Source organism: Dysidea avara, chromosome 14 (genome assembly GCF_963678975.1).
Source record: "Dysidea avara chromosome 14, odDysAvar1.4, whole genome shotgun sequence".
NCBI classification, from domain to species: Eukaryota; Metazoa; Porifera; class Demospongiae; order Dictyoceratida; family Dysideidae; genus Dysidea; species Dysidea avara.
The window spans coordinates 457,123-478,243 of NC_089285.1; the positions used below are offsets into that span (position 1 = coordinate 457,123).

Consider the following 21,121-nt stretch of genomic DNA (forward strand, 5'->3'; position numbering starts at 1 on the left):
TTTAACTTAGAATAAATTTGATCTATTTCTTTTCCAATTTTAGACCTACCTGGTGTTTGATAGTGTGAATTTAGCTCAGATATCAATTTCCGAAACTCTGTATTTTCAACTAGACTAATGGCAACATTTGAGCTTCCAATAAATATAGCAAGCTTGTGTTATAGATTTCTGTTTAGCACTTTCCTCTTCATATTTCCTTTTATGCTGCTCAATGTCTATCAAACTTTTCTGGATTAAAGATGAACTAGTACATTTCTTTTTCTTCACTTTCTGCTTTTGTTTTTCCTTCTGTGTCTTCTCTTCTTCTTCAAGTTGCTTATATTCTTCAGTATGACACTTTCTTAAATGAAATTTCAAATTAGTAGAAAATTTACCCTTGATAGTTTTACCACACAATAGGTACCAAATAACTAATGGACCAACATTCACAATAGATATAAAAATAAATGTAGCCATTAGCTAAAAGTATTAAATTACAGTGACCATTAACAAAAATGGTTAGCATACTATAGGCTATCACTACTACCTAGTACCTACATTATTGAGTGTGAATTTTGGTCAAACAGTTTTTATTAGTTATAGATTTAATAGTATGTACGTAACTATATGATATAGATATTTTTGTTGCATATAGTGTTAGAAGTAGTATCTTGCTATATTGTAAGCAGTTTTAGTTTTAGTAATAATATAGATTTGATTTTTGTTTTGAAGAGGGCTCATGTTACCTCTGTAAATCCTTATGGTAATATTTGGTAAGCTTCAAACATGTATTTCATGGCTCAAATCAATGTCATCTCTTTGTCCACACTTCACTCAAGTCATATACCATCATCGCTTAGTTTGTACCAGCATAGATAATACTATGGTACTGAATGTGTCATACAAAAGTATTCCATGCAAGTGAAATGTAGCTAGTACACTAAAATCTACTGTATCAACAAAGAGCCTATATATAGTTATAGTCTTTTACCTGTTTTGATAAAGCAGTCTGACATATGATGTTTGGAACCTAGCTATTATTGCAATGTGAAGAGGTGGTCTTTGCAAAGAGGTGATCTTTATAAAAGGTGACCATGAAGTGGTCAGTATGCCATGGAGATCTAATTATAAAGTGGTCTCTGCACAGAGATGGTCTTTATAAGAAGGTGGTCTTTAAGAAGTGGCCACTAAACAAGGGTTTCACTCTAGGATACATTTATATGACGATTTGACCATTTCCGTTTTCCATTTCCACTTTCCATTTCCACTGTTTCCAATTGCCCAATATTATTATAGTTACTGGTAATATGTAACTGTAACTAAATAGTTCAGTTGCAAGTAATACACTATTAAAACAGGGGAGTAACAGTAACTATGGGAGTAAAATATTTTACTCTAAAAGGGGAGTTCGGATTACTAGGAGAGTAGCTAACAGTAACCCACTAAGGGTAAAGAGAACTCCAAGTAAGTGAAAGCACCAAACTGAAGAGTTCCCATTACCAGCTAGCTAGTAACTATAAGGTGAACTCAGTGAGCCAGTATATATATATATATATATATAGCTAGCTACTCAGTGAGGCCACATAGCTGAACTGAATGATGAGCCACTTATAGCTGTCTCACTATGATATTTTCTCCATTAACTAGCCAGTTCAATTCTAGCCACTCAATGTAAAAAGGAAAGTAATTATTTAGGTTTCCTTTTCAATGGCAGCCATTTACTCATGTTTTATTTTACAGACTAACCAAGACATAGTGAAGGAAACAGACAGTACGAAAGCAGGAGGACAAATCGTTACTCAAGAATATTTGAAATACGTATGTATAATTATTAAATACCATTTCTATTACAAGCGTATTATTTAGAGTGAAGAATATTACCATAGAAACGGATTCTTTAACAACAGAACCGTGTTGAGTAGTTGAAAGCGGTTTGTTTCTCTGAGGAATTTTAGTGCTTAAAAGGTGATACTAAAGTGATTACTTGTTCGTGAATAATTACTGGACGTTCACTATCTCGTTCATTCTTTCTTCAGGCACGTTTGAGCTCATATCTGAATCGTCTCGTGTGACACGCCGAGTTTATTAAACTGGCTCCAACGGAAGTCACTACTGCTCGTGAGGGTTTAGGCGCCTTATCGTGACACAGCAGAAATAGTTCAAGACTCCGCAGGGAAAGAGAATAAAATTCGGCGGACTCAGCCGTATCACTGACTAGTACGTACAGTATTCAGCCCACTCACCGCTAGCTACTAGTATTCAGTGTGTAAGAAGTTGAAGACTTGAGGGAGGACAGGAAATCCACCTAGTTTAAACATGGCGTACATATCATGTCCGTCTGCTTTCAGTTGACGTTAGCAGCCGGACACAATGATATTGCTGGTAAGGTCAGTAGCCTGTATCATTGTCAGTGTCTTTACATAATTACATGCAGATTCACTGGAATTAACTATATAGTAAGATATATCGTCTGCAGTTAACAAGAATCTTTATGATACAATGTACATTGTGTGTCTTCGACTTCATCAACTTTCCAAGACCTGTAAGGAGATGATGTTTATAGTTACGTAAGCACATATTTACTTTTTTAGCACGGATGTCTCAATGTCACTGAGAACATAGAATTTAAACAACATCCAGTAAGTGTGCTAACACACAGTGACTGTGCATCAATTTGTAAACATATATTACAGGTGCCACAAGAAATCAGTGAACAAGTAGACAAACAAAATGATGAACTCCAGGTAGCAAAAATGTGCTGTTTTGCATGATTGCATGATAGCAACTGTGGTTATTTTAGTTTACACTACCAATGCTGCTGGTCTGGCAGAATTGTTTTGGCAACTTTGTTGGCAACTGCGTGTGATGTACCTTCAGCCATACAGGTAACAAGTGTGTGATTGTTGAATATTTCTTTACTGTACTGCTATTTACTACAGCTGATAACATGTCATGTGACAGGCAGTAACTCCAGTGAAGTGGCAGTGAAGTGTCGTTTGCTGATGATGAAATGAAGCCTTGCTACTAATCTCTTGAGTGACTTTCCAATATTATAAAGCTGGATATTGTAAACATTTTGTTACAGTTTTGCTGTATGTCTTTAACATCATTTGAGATTTTATACAGAGTCATTTGTAGAATAAAGGAAACACCTTGCATACTTATGTGAACTCTCCTAGAGTAACTAAAACTCCCTACAATAGATTTTTCAAAGGGTTGAATTTCCTGTTACTCCTTTGCAGGGTGTTAGTTACTCTCCACAAAAATATAGGGGTGTTAAATCCTCCCTACACTGGGAACTCCCCTAGGGGAGTAACAGTTACTCCTTATTTTTAACAGTGTATGTAAATTATGTAACTAGTTACTTTTACAAAGTAACTTGCCCAACACTGATAATAATATAACACTCACATTTGGGGATCAAACACAGAAATTAAAAACATTTGCTATCAACGTACACTTTCAGCTTTGAAATTAGGCATGCTATAGAAAGTACATAGTCTGCAATAGGGTGCTTTAGTGGAGAATGTACTGAGTTGGCATTACTGAGGGGAAAGACAACAACAACAACAAACACAACCCTGTACCCTGGAATGTAAAAAAATGCAATCAAAAAAAAACAACAAAAAAACAGCAGTCTAATCCAGTGTTTGTACCTTCCTTTGATGAATAGAGTACAAGCCACAATGGGTGTTACTGTTCATTGGACTGGAACACTGGACTGACTGGCTGCAGGCATATTCTGTGATTGGATTTTCTGAGTCTGGCTAGTTAAGTGTCTTAATAATCACATTTTTGCTAATATGTACTGGTACAGTTATATTGACAGCACTTACTCAATAACAACAACTACAACCTATCACACAACAAGTCGTATATCAGTACCAGAACAGAATATTTGTATTCTGTAACTTGCATGCATTGTAAAGCCAATTCTATACTTACTAAGAGCTGAAAATTTTACAACGATATGAGCAATGAAAATCTGAGAATCCTATTTTTGCGCTTAGTTGTTTTGACTGGGACAAATCTATGAAGTCTCCTATAGGTAGTGTCAGCAGTGCTGTCATGATTTACCGTGATGTAATGTATGACGTAACTTTAACACTTCTGTATTATCTTTTGTAGTTTCAGCTATTAATATTGTATTTAACATCATCGACGTGATTATATTAGTTCAACGTGAAAGGATTACTGTATGTGAGTACCTCACGTCGGCACAATGAGTGGTGCTAAATCGCCTTTTATAACGTTTGGTGTACACAGTCGGCCAGTTTCGTACCAGCGACGTCCAGGAAAAACTGATGAAGTTCATGAGCTGACTGAGGCAATTAGACTTGCTTTTCGAGATGTGCTTCCGTCTTCCAGTGTAAAATTGCATTTAAAAGTGAAGAACGAGGATTGGGGAGGAGAATACACTGATATTTCAGAAACTTTGCAAGGTGAAGGCGCTCAGATACCGGATCGTGCATTTATCCTTGTCACGGTGCTGGGTTCCACACATGTAGCCACCGCTGCAGGAGAATCATCTAAGCTGTCCTTGAAGGTATGGTATGTTCTACTAGACTTTACCTTCGTGCATGCATGCACATGACTAACTACATAGCTATTTCATTGTGTTTCACGCTAGTCCAGGTGTGTGTATATATGTGTGTGTGCATGTGCGTGTACGTAGGTGAGTGCAAGTAGACTTATTGCTTCGCATTTTCCGCCCACTTGGTCTATAGCATGGTTTCATTCATTGCTATATGCTAGCTATAGCTGTTCGGCGTTAACGTATAGCAATCACATTGCACACAGCTAGCTACTGCTTTTAGCAATTATTTTATTCTGAGTCATATACACTTGTACCACAATCATACAGGCTCTTTTTGCCTCATGATTTGTCTGGGTGAATTTAGTAGTATGCTATAATGACAACTGCATGTGTACTGCATATGTTTTCTCATTAGGCAAATACCAAAGATAACACAAAGAAAGCACTGAACATTTGCAGAATTGGAAAGCCGACAGACACATGTAAACAAACTCTTAACAAATTATACCCCACAATTCTTATACCCCACAATTCTTACATGTTTATATTCTTTAATATGTGTGACAGTTGCTAGTTTAACATTAGCAAGAAAAGGATTTAATTAGACAGATTCTTGAGACCACCCATGTGGGCATGCATTCTCAGACTATATCCCACTGTGTATTCAACCAAGGGTGTTTTACTTCAGCAAACAACCCTTTGGCTCCAATGCTACTTTGATCTGGCCAGCAATTGTTTTTTCTAATACTGCCATGCCATACTGTCTGGGCATTATTGTCTCCATGGGGAAGGTACAAACAGTGGGCTGGATCACTGTACTGGTGTTTTGGGTTTTGATTTTATTTTTTATATCCTAGGGTACAGGACTGTGTTTGTTGCTGTATGTGTAAAAAGAAATGCCTATACTTAATACATTCTCTACCAAAACATTTCACTAATAGATTTCCAATACCATCACTGATGCAAATTTCTTGGGACATGTCACACTGACATTCAGGCACTTATGACTAGAACAAGTGTTGAAGAAAATGTACCAGCGGTCTTCCTTACAAAAGTGATGAAAATGCTATGAAAAACTAAAATAACACCAGACGGATGAGTCCAGTGTTTGTACCTTCCTCTGTTTGTGGGCATGTTTGTCCCATGTTTAGAGGATCACCAGGTGTGACAATGTTTGTGGGCAGAGGTAGCCAGCTAACCTAACATATTTGTCTGGATTTTATTGGCTGTTACTGTTTTCTATTTTTCAGTATCACTCAGCACTAGTCTTTATTGATTGGTAATCAGTAAAATATTGCAATATTGACTCAATTATTAAATAGTGTGGGAGGCCGATATTTATAAACATGCTTTAAGTACAATAGATTCACCAAAACTATTACATAGCTAACAAGCCTAGAAAACTTGGTAGATAAGCTTTTAAAATAGCCAAATTGCATACCACTGACCTTCATTTCTAACGTGATTGTGCAATCACAGACCAAGATGCTATAACTTTAAAATATCTCAATACATTGATAGTTATAGATTAATATCTTAGTAATAAATTAGTATAGGTAATCACACACATTTGAGTGCAATTAGGGAATAATTGTACGAGTAACAGTCAAAATTGCACGAGGCGAAGCCGAGTGCAATTTGGCTGTTACGAGTACAATTATTCCATAATTGCACGAAAACGCGTGTGATTGCCTACTAATCACATAGTGACCACCCTTCGTGTTTTGTAGTACACATCTATCCAGTTCTATGTGGCCATTAAATTCTACCAGGTGATTGCATCATCCTTCTTTGTATTACATCATTTGTTGTTGCACTTAAAAGGCTTCACGTGTCAGCAATTTCTGATTGGCTACTCAAAATGACTACTTATGTTGCACTTAAAAGGCTTCTATTGTCAGCTTATTTGATTGGCTATTCATTATATCACTTTCTTGTTGCACTTAAAAGGCTTCTGTTATTCCGCTATTTTATTGGCTACTTTACAGTGCAATTACAGAAACAAGGCCATGCGATTTGGGATTAATTGCACTCCTACTATTGGGACTAATGTATGGCAAATTAAATCACTATGTGATTAATATTGAAATCAGCATTTTGTAATATTAAATTCTGATACATCGAGAAATTATTGTGATTTCGATATATCGCACACTACTAGTCTGAAGACATCAAGCCTGATCCATACTGCCAAGCTGTCATAAAGGGAAGTGAAGCTAGTTTCTGGGTAGTAGAAACCCTAAACAGCAGATCCCTATACATACTGTATTATAAACATGGTACTAATCTGTGTAACTATGTGATAGCTATCTTCTTGTTCCTATGCAAAATTGCTACAATGCTACATTGTTACAGTACAACTCCTTGGTGCAATAAGTGACCTGCTGAGTGATTTGTACAGTGCTTATACGAAAAACATTACAGGCGCTCATTTAATCGATAATAGCTTGTTTGCATAATTCTGTTTTAGAGGTAAATGCCATTGAAATACATTGGGTAAAAACACGTGCTACATAAACGTTTTAATCACTTTAGTAAACAGTAAAGGAAGACTCAAATTGAATAATCTAATGGCAGTAGTTTTGTTTTGTTTCTGTACCATGGAGCAAAGGTGAGTTACATGTGTTTATGTTGCGGTAAAATGTAACTTGATCATCGCCGTTATTAAGCTTGAACAGTCTTCATGGGTGTATTTAAGTCAAAAACTATACCTTGATGAATTCCCCAGTTCATGGTAAACAGAATGGCACAAGTCCCAACTCCGTAGTCCATTGCATTTGAGAGTTATTATCAATTAAATGAGCATCTGTAATTTTTTCATATAAGTACTGTACAAATGGATTGTTTTACTCTTGTGTATCGCTTTAACTCCAAAACCACTTAACAGAAATGGCTGAAACTTCAACAGTCCATTGGTTTTTTACCTGTAGAAAACAAAAATGTCATAAACGAGCTTATCTGCCGAAGTTTACCCCCACCAAAGTTTCTCTCTATACAGTATTTTTCTATTAAGTTTGTATGTCTACATTAGTTACCTATGAAGAAGTATGATGATGGGCCACATACATCAGGTCTTAATTTACAGGCCGAAGAAGAAAAGAAGGTATATTTGAGTAGTTATGTTAAAAGTGCATGCATTCATTTGCAAGTGCATTTATGAACTCTTTAAATGAGGGCTGGGACGAATAATGAAATTTACCTTCAAACATAACTTTCACTGATAAAGCATTCAAACATTCGAAGCTTTGGTGTTAGCTTTTAAGTTGCATTTTCTTGTATTTATGCACATCCTTCTTGAGTTTTGTATTTAATAAGTTGGTAAGGATTTGAAAAGTACATAGCAATAGTACTGAATGATGCGATTGATCGATTGCAAATGGGCATGTCTGCTACATTGCTATCATGGGTAGGTAATGCTAACTAATGGCTAAAAAGGACATTTCCATGCATTATCTATCACTTTATCAGGTGTTTTTTAAGGATACAACTATGGTAGCAAACTAAACTGTGATTGTTCAAAAATGGGTGTGGCACACAAAGATTGATTACGAAGGGACGAACATTGATCACGCTAGATGAGTAAGTAGCTACAATAATGATAACAAAGTTTATTTTATAATTCTTTTGTAGACTGAGTGCATTATGAATTTTCAAAGCATATTTTTTTATAATTCGAAGTTATACTTGGCCTTCGAACCCACAAAACATTCGAAGCTTTGTCCCAGCCCTAGTCCAAATCCTTCTATCTTTATTTTGTAAATTTTGTCTATTTTAGTTACCTTTGAAGAAGTATGATGATGAGCCAGGTCCATCAGGTCTTAATTTACAAAATGAAGGAAAGAAGGTAATTTTAAGAAGCATATTAAGTGTGTGTATAACGATGATTGCCAAATCCTTTATTTGTTAAGCATTTCAGAACTTACAAATCTCTGATCACAAAATTGAAACGCTTGCTTGCTGTTCTCCTCTTTACCTTCCTGAACCAGATCATATTAACTTGCAGGTTTCATTCTTGTCTATGGGTGTGTCTCCCACTACAGCTGTGCAGTATACCAGGAACCATCAATTAACTTAGAATACTTTGAAACCTTCATGTTTTTAATAATTTATCTTTTAATGTTTATGGCTTCAAAAAAATAACTAGCTTTCACACCAATTTCATGGATTTTCAATGTAGGTCCTTGTGGTATAGTTATTGGTCACATGAAAACAACTTGGTTGTACTATGTAGAAGGGTTAGTCAACACAAATAAACAGGCTGTAGGACCAGACCTTCAGCACTCAGTTGTGTTGTAAATAGTGCTCTGCGATATACCAGTAATACCGTTTATCGTGATAAATTATCATAACCGATTATCATACCGTGACAGCATTCGATAACCGATATATCAAAATACCGCTATATCGATGAATACCGATATAGGATTGCTTTTAACCCAGCCTTTGGTGTTTAATTATCCAATTTGTTGATGGTTTAGCAGACACACCCTAAACAAAAACTTGAGGTTGTTACATTACAACACATGCCTACTTGTACTGAACTATATATTTTTTAGTTTTTGGGACGATACTGCTTCATACTAGGCCCAAGAAATGATGCAATAGTTACAATAACAAGCTAACTATATACCGCGATGTTTTCCTGTTACTAATACCGTGTATTCAAATTCCAATACTGCCGAGCTCTGGTTGTAAACTATTAATAAAGTAGATAGATTTAAAATGTAATTTTAGAAAGGGGAATGGGGATCATTAAGAAGGGATTGCTGAGGTGGTAATGTAAACCACATCCTAGTTTGCCTTGATGGTAGGGTCAAATAGGGACATAACCAAGTCTACTTTCTGAGGTGGTTTGTAGGTGCCTGGTTTCTTAGGCAAAAATTCCAAAGCAATCCCTACTATTTGTGGTTCACAATAAACAAAAAACACAAATTGGCAATCAATTTAACAGTACAGTTGATACTTGGTGTGGCCAAGAATGAGTGTTAACAACTACTAGTTATATAACATAGCATTGAGTTCCTTTCATTGTGCTGTTTTATTTGTTTATTGTATATTTTAGGATTTCTGTTCCTTGCGGTACTTAAAGGCCAAAAAGTTCAATGTTGCCACGAGGAAAGTTGTGGATACCTATAACCCTGGTCTGGGGTTTTCCCTGGCAATTCAACTATCAAGCGAGAGAGTCAGTTATGAGTTTTCAATATCTGCCACAGTCAAGGTAATCTTTTTTAATTTATTTATTAATGCTTTACAGCACAAGTGCTGAAGGTCTGTAGGACACCTGCCTGCTCAAAGACTTTAGCTACGTAAATCTAATAATATTTGTCTCAAATTTCAATACCACCAAGCACTACAATAAATAGATATCTCTGTGTGTTTAACATGCTGGCTTGTTTGACTCTTGTTTCTTAACTTTTTTCAGTGATCTCTATTCCCATGTTTAAAATTTTAAAATTACTTTTCATTGGCGGCGGAAGGTGGAGGCTACAGGGGCTAAAGCCCCCCCCCCCCCCTAACTTTCAAAAAGCAGGGCCAGAAACCCCCAACAAATATGCTTTTGTTTTGTGACGTCATAGATGTATTACGTGATCAACACCGTATACGCTTGTAAGCGTCTTTACAGAGTCACTGTAGTGGCTAAAAGGTCAAGAATTTAATGCTGAATTATAGCAGTGCCTACTTGCTTTATGACTATTTATCTAGCATTACTGTGATCAAGTAAAACTGCCTCCAGATTCAATCTCATAGCACTTAATTTTCAAAAAATTTCTGGGGGGTATACCCAGACCCCCTAGAAGGGGAGCATGCTTTATCTGAGTGTGCTTTGCACCCTATGCATGTATAGCCATAATGGCTATACTCACCCCTCCCCCCCCCCCCCCCAACTTTTCATACCTTCCTCCATCACTGCTTTACACTACTTTATTTACCTTTATAGCTATATAGCATAATAATAAAAGGTGCTGGTATTACACAGTACTAAACATGGTCATGTAGCTGTATTAAACTTTGTACACAATACAACTACAACTTTGATACATTTAACTAGAGATAGCATTACAGCATGTGTGAATGTGGTCAGCAGCAGTATGGCTTCTGATATTTGATACTTATTAACACCTTTAACACATTGGTTACCCTTGCGGAGACTAAGTCAGAAGATCAATGGCGCAGTGAACCTACATAAAGCAAATTTGCTTGAGAATGGGTAAAAATGGACATGTCCATGACTTATATGGTATATGTGACCGGATCTGCGACAACCCAACACAATAGCGCAAGCCTAAATTTCCAGTATAAAGCATTGAAAACATTGGATGAAATATTTGAGTATGTTATTGAAAAAATTCTGTAAAATTTTTGAATGCCTCTTTAGTAAACAAAGGGACTAACAATAAAAACCTGGATATCATCTTATTCGCTTACTCACGAGGAGTTGGAAAATCTTTGTTTCGGTGCAGTAGACCCAAGGATACGGAAGTTATGAGTGTTTGTTTACACCACGTCAAAGCGATAGTATGTGATAGGCTGAAACTTTGCCAGAAGGTACACTTGGCTAAGTAGATTACAAATATCTAATAAACAGGAATTCGAAAAATGTGCTATTATGTTGGGTTTTTGCAGATCCGGTCACATATAGGTCATGGGCTTGAAGAAAGACCTAGGAAGGAAAGATATGTAGTTTTTATCCCCCAATAGTACTCACATTTTGCTCTAGTCCTGTGGAAAAATAATAAGATGAACAAAATGGGTTAAAGCGACAGATTTTAGTTCTTTAAAAAAGTACTGTTATCAGGTACTTTTGACTTCATATTTGCTTTTGTACCTAAACCTCTTCCAAATCAACTTCTAGGGTATCTTTAAATGTTGGAAGAGGTTTTTAGGTGGTGTTTGGGTGAGTGTTCTATTAGGATTTTGGAAAACATAGCATAGGTGATTACTATTATGAACCAGTATTGATGTTGATTAGCATTTAACAGCTGTTTTCTGTATGTAGCCCATTAATTTTTAAAAAGTTAAGTATCAATAATTGGTAATTAACTGATGACTGACAATTAGCTACGTCCATGCTTGATATCTCTGCACCACAATAGTTTAAGAATAATTGCTTCATTGTCTAATTATCAGTGATACACATTAGTGGCCTTGAAATTGTATGTTGGAAGCAATGGAGTAACTTTGTGCACATAGTCGTTACAAACAGTATCGTATAGTAGTAAAAGCTTTGGCAGCAAAACGGTTTGGTGAAAAGCCACTATTGAAAAATTAGAGGAAAAAACTTTGGAGAATAGAGACTCCACCTTAATTCCTATCTTCTGATTGAGCACATGATAGTTTAGTAAGTGTGCTAGCTATGCTATGAATGTACGGTGCTATATACTCAAATGTAATGTCATCTCATGAGAGTGCAAGCAATTAAAAGCTAGTCAATTACAGGACATGGCACCCATTTTGCTTGCATGTATTCATCCCAAACGAAACGGGATGAATACTGGTGAGCAAAATGGGTGCCATGCCCTTTAACCCTTAAACGCGCAAAGGCCATTATAATGGCCCTATTATTTATTACACTGAAAACGCACGAAAGTTTATGCTTACTTTCGCGAAAATAATCGCGCGTCTTTACAAGGCTGTATCTCTGAAAATCCTCGACGTATCAACTTGAAACTTGGTACACAGATGGTGGATACCCTGGGGTTTACCCATCGTGACTATCAATTGTTTATCATTAATGCTTCTCTATTTATCCGAAGTAATATGCGCATAACTTGGAAATAAACGTCATGGTAGGTGGCTCCGTTGGCGATTCGCCTCAATACTTGGTGTCGAGAAAGAGTTGTACCCTTGATACAAGGTGGTGAAATTCCATTGACATAGCTGCAACTCTCAGGTATTTATGAATTTTAGAAAAAACTTGTGGTATTCACACAATTGTGCAAAGTAACCGCACGTCTTTACACGACTGTATCTGTGAAAATCCTTGATGTATCAGCTTGTAACTTGGTACACAGATGGTGGATAACCTGGGGTTTATCCAATATTATTATTATGTTTTTATCAATAATACTTCTCCATTTATCCACAGCAATATGCGCATCATTTGGAAATAATCATCATGGTAGGCAGCTCCTCTGTCCATTCGCCTCAACACTTGGTGTTTAGAAAGGGTGGTACCCTTGATACAAGGTGGTGAAATTCCAGTGACATAGCTACACCTCTCAGGTAGTTGTGAATTGAAAAAAAATTGTCGTATTCTCATAATTATTTTTACCCTGTAGGCATGTAACAAAGAACTCCAACACAATCACTGTGGCATTTCAACGTGCTGCCAAGGCGTATTCTGGTGACTGGTCAATCAAATACCAACAGCAATCCATTTTATCATGCACTGTTCCTCAAACATAAAGTATTATTAGCATTAGAATTTGAATAACTTTTCAAACATAAAATGTACATGAAATATATACACTAAAGAGCTGGGATCTTTACTCAGTAAAGGGTTTGCCTCATTTAGAAACCACCGATCCAAGTGATTTCAGAGAAAAAAAAAACACAATCGTGGAAAAACCTGAATTACAAACACCTCTGTACATAACTAAACAGATAATACTGTCAACACATCTAAACTATATACATCGGCTGAACCTGTAAAAAGTCTAAGACACAGTAAATAGCATACACCCCTTATTTATTTATAGTTTTCCTTGGTGTGGTATATCTTAAAACAATTTTCAAGGCACAAATGAACCATTCCACAATTTACGCAGCCATACTTAGTACGTTTTCTATGTGTCTTCCGGTCAGAACACACTGCACAGTCACCGTCAGTCCCAAGGTTCTCTATGAAATGGCGTTCCTCAAGCCTCGCAGGTAATTGAGGTGGAAGAGCCTGTGATTGACGTCCTCCATGCTGGTGTGAGCTATGTTGACATAAAAGTTTAGTAGCCAGTTGCTCCCTAAAGCTTTTGATGGTCTATGATCATTCACGGGTGTGAAACAGCACTCTAGAGTATAAGCATTATCGATAGCCAAATCCCTACCTCTACCCCTACCATTACCTTTCCTCCTACCTCAACTAGGCACAAGATCCATTGGAGACACAGTTCCTCTACCCCTTCCTCTACCTCTCCCTCTATTTCTACCAGAGAAAGGATCAGATGGAGATGGTGAGTAGTCCCTGCCTCTATCACTAGGTGAAAATGGGGCATGTGGAGAAGAACGAGAGCGCAGGGAAGAACCAGCAGGAGAGCCATGGTAAGCCACAGGAGAACCACTACAGGGGTATTCAGTTTCCAGGCTACCCAACCCACCGTCACTCACTCCACTATGTAGCCCAGATGGTCCAGGATCACTTGACTCGTCATGACCTTCACAGTATCTCACATCAGCTATTAGAAGAAGCAGGACTCAAGTTATAAAACATGTGAAAAGCATTATACCTTCATAATCATCGTTTGTTTCTTCCTCAATGTCTTCTTCGTCCTTGCTGAACTCTTCCTCACTATCATTTTCTTCCACATCGCCATAATCATCTATAATGGCAGGCGAAGTGATAGGACCGATTCATCTGTCCGCCATTTTACCGTCTTGTTCCCTGGTAAGCCTATCAAGGACAAAAGAGTCTTCTCCATGGACAAAAGAGTCCTCTTCGTCCGAGTTGTTCCAGTCATCGTCGGTGTTGCTATAGAAAAGTTGATGAACAACAGTATTTTCATCCATATCTCGCTTATCTTTAATCACAGCACAAAGTTCTTGAGCTCGAATTAAAGCCCAGAAACGTGGCTTTCCGTTGCACTAAACCGTTTCATGATCACGTAATCCCAGCGCGCGCACCTCTGTGCCAAATATGGAGGGCCACTTAAATGGCCCTTGCGATTTCAGTGCAATATTTCGTAAATTCGCGTGCGCGTTTAAGGGTTAATTAGTGAGTGTTTTAATTGTTTGCACTCTTGTGAGATAATGTTATATTTGAGTGGTATATACCCTACCATGTACAAGTGTGTATATGATTGCAATGTTTAGTTTTACAGTGTTCTGGGGTTCTGGCTATCATGTTACCAAAGCATTTGGTTGAATTCCTTGTGGGAAATGAACTATGTCATTCTCTTATCACTTGGTAGTGGTTTGAAATATTGCAGGGCTGATTTCATCAATGCAATGTGGTTTCATTGTATCTGCTCATGAGTGATTGCTTTAAAATGATGGGAAAAAACTTTGGCGATTGAACCAGACTAACCAAAGATGCTTTACCACCAAAGTTTTTACTATATGGTAGTTAAACACAAGTTACATTGTTGTGTTGTGTTTATTGTTTGTCAGCTTTGTTGTTTAGTATTGTGCTGTCTATGGAAGGATGGAATCATTGCACATATTGGATATGCAACTCAGCTAGGCATGATTTCAGTTGTGTACTAGTCTCTGACCACTTCACCTTTTCGTTTTCAATGAGTTTTATTTTCCTACCTATTGAAAAAAGTGGTTTGGTTTTGACCATGAAGATAGTTGTATAGTACTAATTACTCTCAGCTACTTTTTTTTTATCCTTGTTCATATTAAACGCCTATATACAAGAATCTTTAAAAACATTTGAATAGTTACAGATTCTTTGCCTCATGTAGGATGCTAATTAATAAGCTATTAGATGTATGTGTATACTCACCTTTTATGAGCAGCCTATATTGTGTTTCTTCTGAGCTAATAATTTAAAATGTATTTATGTGTAGGATCTATATGATTATGTCTTCGCTATCTGTGGTGTGGACCCTCCATTTAAAGTATGCACTGCCTTTCCTACCAAAGAGGAAATTCCTTGTGGGGAGGATCCACTCTCGTTTCATCTAAGGAATGGTTCACTTGTTCGTGTGGATGTAGGTACTGGGTCATACACTCCAGATGAGGCAACGTCTGAATGTGAATCAAGTGATCGTGAAGATTGTGAAGTATGTAATGATGTTTAAGCAGTTTAAAATCATTAATTTAATTTTTACAGCCACCAATGATTTCAGATCAACCAGTAGGGTCAGCAACCACAATGGGATCAATGCAATCTGAAAATCTACCGAGATCAGAGGATGCATCAGGATTTGCTGCCAGTACCGCACCTGAATTTATGACTACGCTCCAGCAAGGTTTGTTAACCTTTCTTATCAACATTTTGATTGCATAGCATTAGCATGGGTGTATTTAGGCCAAAAACTATACCTTGATGAATGCCCTAGTTCATGGTGAATAGAATGACACAATTGTTTTGCTCTTCTTGTTATTTATCGGTATAACTCAAAAGGCACTTACCAAATGAAGCTGAAACTTGAACAACCCATTGGTTTTTCCCTCTAGATAGCAGCAAAGTCATAAAACGATATTTGAGGGAAATACAAGTTGGGTTTTCACTCCGTGGGTCACATAATATTATATATGTAAATGATGGGTCTGTGGGTCCTGTAAGAATAGTTGTAACACACCCATGAGGTTTGTATCTGATTTGAAAGTGGAGTGTAGCATTTAGCCGTGTTACAACCTTGTTTATAAAACTAGTGGCAGTCACCCCTTTCCCACTTTCTTTCCCTGTAAAATAGTTGTGGTAGAGGAACCCCACTAAAATCTAAACAAAACTAAGGAAGTATTATATACATATGTGGTCATTTCTGTACAGGGTGTATCCATTCACTGGACTGGATTACTGGACTCGCATAAAATTCACTCAAACACCTTATTCAACCAGACACCTTTTTCAACCACTGAAATTTAATGTGATTACATAGAGTACTGTATTTCAAGTGGCAAATTTTCAAGGTTGAGCAATGTTGCTAAAGATCATTTTATTTGCAACACTCCCAAAATGTATTAGACTATATGTGACCGGATTTCATATAACCAGGCTTCCACACACACAAAATCAAACTTACGTTTTTACCAGAAATGGATTGCTGGTATAACACACTGTCATATTCCACACTGTACTTCCTTCAGCACTGGCAAGTCTAGTTTCTGTAGCAGCTTTCTTCCGACCCTGTCAAAGCCATGAGTGGGAGATTGGTGCCATTAAATGGCCATGGCTTTGTGATAATGGTGTGTAGTGAGCTGGGACTTCACAGAGAGCTCGCCAATAGTGTTCTCAGTCAATTTGGAGTGATTTGAGGGCCATGAAGGGCCTAAACTTGGCTTCTGGATTCCATTCATCTTCTTACTTCATTTTATACCCCTATATTAAGCCCACCTTCCCACCCATTACTACCACTTGTGATATTATTACCCGCTCGAAAAAAGCTGCCCAAACCAGGGCAAATTTTGGGTATTAGAAATTTATACACCAACTCAGTAATAGCTAGTAAATAGATGAATAATTGGTGCAATTTTGTTTGCACAGCTGTAGGCACTGGGAAGTTATTACATAATGGTTACTTAAAATTGCCATATCTCCTAACGAAGTTTTGTGTGTCGAAGCCTTGTTTTGTCAAATTCAGTCACATATAGAGAATCAGCAAAAACTTTCCCCCTCAAAATGTTTAGGCTATACGGTAGTATACCACACATGTAGCTATGCCTTGTCTTGCATATTAGAGACACGTATAGCTAACTGGTCTATTTATTTATTGAGGCTTTGCAGCACAGGTGCTGAAGGCCTGTAAGACACCTGGTCCTATACAGCCTGTCTGTAAAGATGTTATAAAGTATGTTTGGAAAAAGTGCTAGTTTTCGTGGTCCATTTAATAGTATAACTTTGGTTTGAACTTTTGTTACATTTACTGTCTTTGTATAACCTTACCTCTCTGTTAATGTTCTTACACAGGTCTTCTGCTGGTGCAGTTTAAGAATAAGCTGCACTACAGGATAAACTACATAATCTGTGTAGCCAACCATAATTTTGATTACTAATTGAATACAGAGTAATCTGGACAAGTCTTTATGGGAACTTGTAGCTATAAAATATTTGTGGTGCCTAATTATCTGGATAGTGTAGTAGAGGCCACACACCATAGGTAACCCACGATCAATAACATCACTTATCTGGTTCACACAGTACAATAACCCATCTTGCTCCACCACTTGGTCTGGTCTTGTGCATTAAAACTAAATTTTAGAAAACCCCTTAAATAAAGACACCTCCATATAAAGGACATATTTCATTTCCTCAATGGTGTCCGTCTTAGAGGGGTTCCACTGTATATATCGTATAACGGGAATGATTCGCGGAAGAAAACAATCGCGAATTTCGCGATTTTAGGTGCATCGCGAATGTTTTCTTGCTATATTTATCCTACAATTAAAAAAAGTTTTTTCATGGATCAGTTGATGTAGCATTCATGTATCGAGTGCATAAGCGGGTAGCTACTCACCTTGCTACTCGCTAAACTGTTATATATGTGCCGTAACGGTATAGCCAATGAGGCGCAGGACCGTGTCATGTGATTCGAACAGAGATGTAAACTTCAGTGACAGTGAAAAAATCAGTGCTACTAAATGGGGCAAGTATAATAGCAGCCCAGCAATTCACTGTGCTGGAAATGGCTTGTCTTAGCCTCAGTTTTAGTACCGCCCCAAGGCTATAGGTGTGCCATCATCCGTGCTCATTATCGTGAATGCCTACTTCTCCAGCGAAACAGCGATCATACATGGCTACTAGTATGCGTAGTACGCAACATGTCAGAGTCAGCCATATAGTCAAGCGTTCCCTAGCTATCCATAGAAAAAAATATTAATTCGTTGTGAGTGCGTGCCCAATTATTAATTACTTTATGCAATAATCGCAAATGTTTTCTCGCGAATGAGGAAATAGTAGATCATTCCCATTATACAGTATGTCTCATTGTGAATGGTATCAATTTCTAAAGCACTTTTTGTGGTTAAGTCTGGATATAAATGGTAAGAAAACAAAACTTTTAGTCCAGTGATCCAGTCCAGTGAATGGATACACCTTTTCTGTACATTCTTCAATTTCATTTTTAATGCTTCTCTTTTATAGTAACAAAGGATGAAACTAGCTTTATCAATTAGTCAAAGTATAGGGATTACAATGTGCCTCATTTTAGCAACTACCCATGTAATCTTGTTCAACTTGTTTCCTTAGTTTTGTTGCATGGATCAGCTATAACAATTTTGAGCTTGTTTCCTTACTTTTTATACCATGTGTATTATATCAAACCCTACTTCTTTTAAAAAAAAAATTTTATGTCCAGCTAGCTAGCTATATTACTGTAACACTCATTGTTTTGCATGTAGTCCATTTTGTTCTAGCTTTTTCTTTGTCAAAAGCACATACCACTGGTGATTTTGTACTGTGGCTGTGTGCTGCTTTTGTTTCCTTCTTCTATTGGACTATCCTGATCTGCATAATGCAAAATCTGCAGAGTATCTAACTTCTTTGATAACCGATGCACAAATGTATAAAATATATGGATGCAATCAGTAGATTCTGTCAGGGGGCTAAAAACAGTACTATAACTCTTAACCCCGCAGCTGTTTTAAAAATGCAAGCACTGAAAATGCATAATCCAGAAAACTAGCAAGCCTTTTAAACAAACTCCTAAAGTACAAGAACTGCTAAATCTGTATAAAAACTACGAACACCACTGTTAAATGGTACTATCCGTCATCACATCCTTCCATCCTAGAACTTCACTCTATGCCTTTAAAATACAAAAGAACTATCTTTTTGTCTTCTTCCTTTGCATATAGATACAGAAAAGGCCATAACTCAGCCATAGCTCATTGTATCATTCTCTGGGCATCATCTTGTTCATCACATGATGGTGATTCAGTTAATATACAAATATCACATGATTGACAAAATGGCTGACAATAACACTAAAGATATGGACGCGAAAGGAAACAAAATGCTTTAATACTTTGTAGCAGGTGAGTTTCTTGTTTGTTAAAAGTTCATAAAGGGTAGGCCTTCGCAAGTAAGAAAATCTCTATTTCTAAGAGATTGGATAAACGCTTTGCAAGATAAGCATGTTTAAAACCATGTATGTAAAGTGACAAAAGTATTGTGCATTTTTCGTTTATGATATATCAAATCCAGTTTTTTTGGATTATGCAGGTTTAAGGGATAAAGTGGGAGGAAGGTCAAGAAACTAAATCAAGGTAGAATAAGGTAGCAAATGAGTAGCAATTACTGTAAAATAAAGCACAATAGTTGCTGTACATAGCTACTGGGCATAAGTGGGCACTATCCCTCCACTCTTAAAAGTGAGGGGGCTGTTGCCCACCCATCCTGCACTCTGTTCTGTATTTATATTCTAACTCTCCTCTTAAATATAAAGGTTCAGTTACCCCTTATATGTATGCATTTCTTTTGATGCTTAGCTAAAGTGAAGAGGATACAATATATGAACTCCCTCAGTTTGGTGCAAGGAAGAATCTACTCAGTAAATAGATCAACTGTCTATGAAGATGTCATGACATTGTATCTCACCGAAACTAACATAACAAACACGCATCCAGTCCAAATCAAATTCATTGATGAAAATGCAATTGACTTGGGAGGTGTCACTAGAGAAATGTTTGCAGCATACTATAAGGAAATGTACAAGAATTTATTTGACGGAGTATCACTACTAACACCATCAATCCATCTTGGAACAAGGATTTCCTCTTACCCAGTAGTAGGTACAATTCTTTCACATGGATATCTACTTGCTGGCTGCTTGCCAGTGAGGGTTGCATTCCCTGTGCTAGCAAAAATTTTGCTTCCTAGACATGGTGATATTCCTCCAGATATACTTATCGAAACATTCATTAAAAGCTTGAGTTGCTATGATGCTGACATCATTAGAAGAGCATTTAGCCTAAGTGAAAACAAGTTACCTTTCAGCCCAGATGTTGTGATGGGTCTCAGCAATTTTATGAGTTTTTATCACTGCAGAGAAATTCCTAAACCTGAATCCCTCAAGCGAGTAGTACTTCAAATTGTTCAATGCGTGTATCAAACCAAGCCAACTGCTGCAATAGCAGCAATGAATTCAGGGATACCCTCAATACATAAACCATTTTGGGAAGAAATGACTTTAACTGAACTATACAATATATACAATTCGCTAAGTGCTTCACCTACAAAGATTCTTCAACTAATTGATGACAACTCTACAAGTAATCCTAAGGAGGAAAGAGTACTCTCCTATCTTCGGCAATATATTGGCAACATGCAGCCTGCTCAAGCACAGTGTTTTCTAAGGTTTGTGACTGGGAGCTCAGTTTGTTCAGCAGAGTCTATTATTGTACGATTTAAACAAGTTAGAGGGCTTCAACGCCAGCCTGAAGCAAGCACCTGTGGTAGTGTGTTAGTTTTGTCGAGTATGTACAACTCGTATGCTGACTTAAAGGCCGAGTTTGATTGCATATTGAGCAACCCACATTTGTGGTACATGAATGCTTTTTGACTCTAAACTGGACTTGTTTTGTCAGACTTAATTACATGTATTGATTTATCTTGTACTAGGTCGGTATACTTTTTTGTGTACACATGTGCATGTTTTATATGTGTAAACAGTTCTTTTGTTAATAAACATTAAAAGTCTTGTTAATATACTACAATACAACATTACGAAGGAAATGAAGTGTATCTTCATACAGGTCAATTCCAAAGTTATCTGATGACATGAG

At 37.1% G+C, this 21,121-nt stretch overlaps 1 protein-coding gene across 1 annotated transcript; it reads right to left on the minus strand.

The window, feature by feature from the left end:
• Window positions 1-13,588: 13,588 nt before the first annotated feature.
• LOC136244813 (uncharacterized) lies at window positions 13,589-14,316 on the minus strand. Its single transcript, XM_066036363.1, has 3 exons — window positions 14,101-14,316; window positions 13,957-14,049; window positions 13,589-13,905 (listed from the first exon to the last, which is right to left on the minus strand). The coding sequence occupies exons 1-3, from the start codon at window positions 14,234-14,236 to the stop codon at window positions 13,589-13,591; spliced, it is 546 nt and encodes a 181-aa protein (XP_065892435.1). The 5' UTR covers window positions 14,237-14,316.
• Between the last annotated feature and the right edge of the window lie 6,805 nt (window positions 14,317-21,121).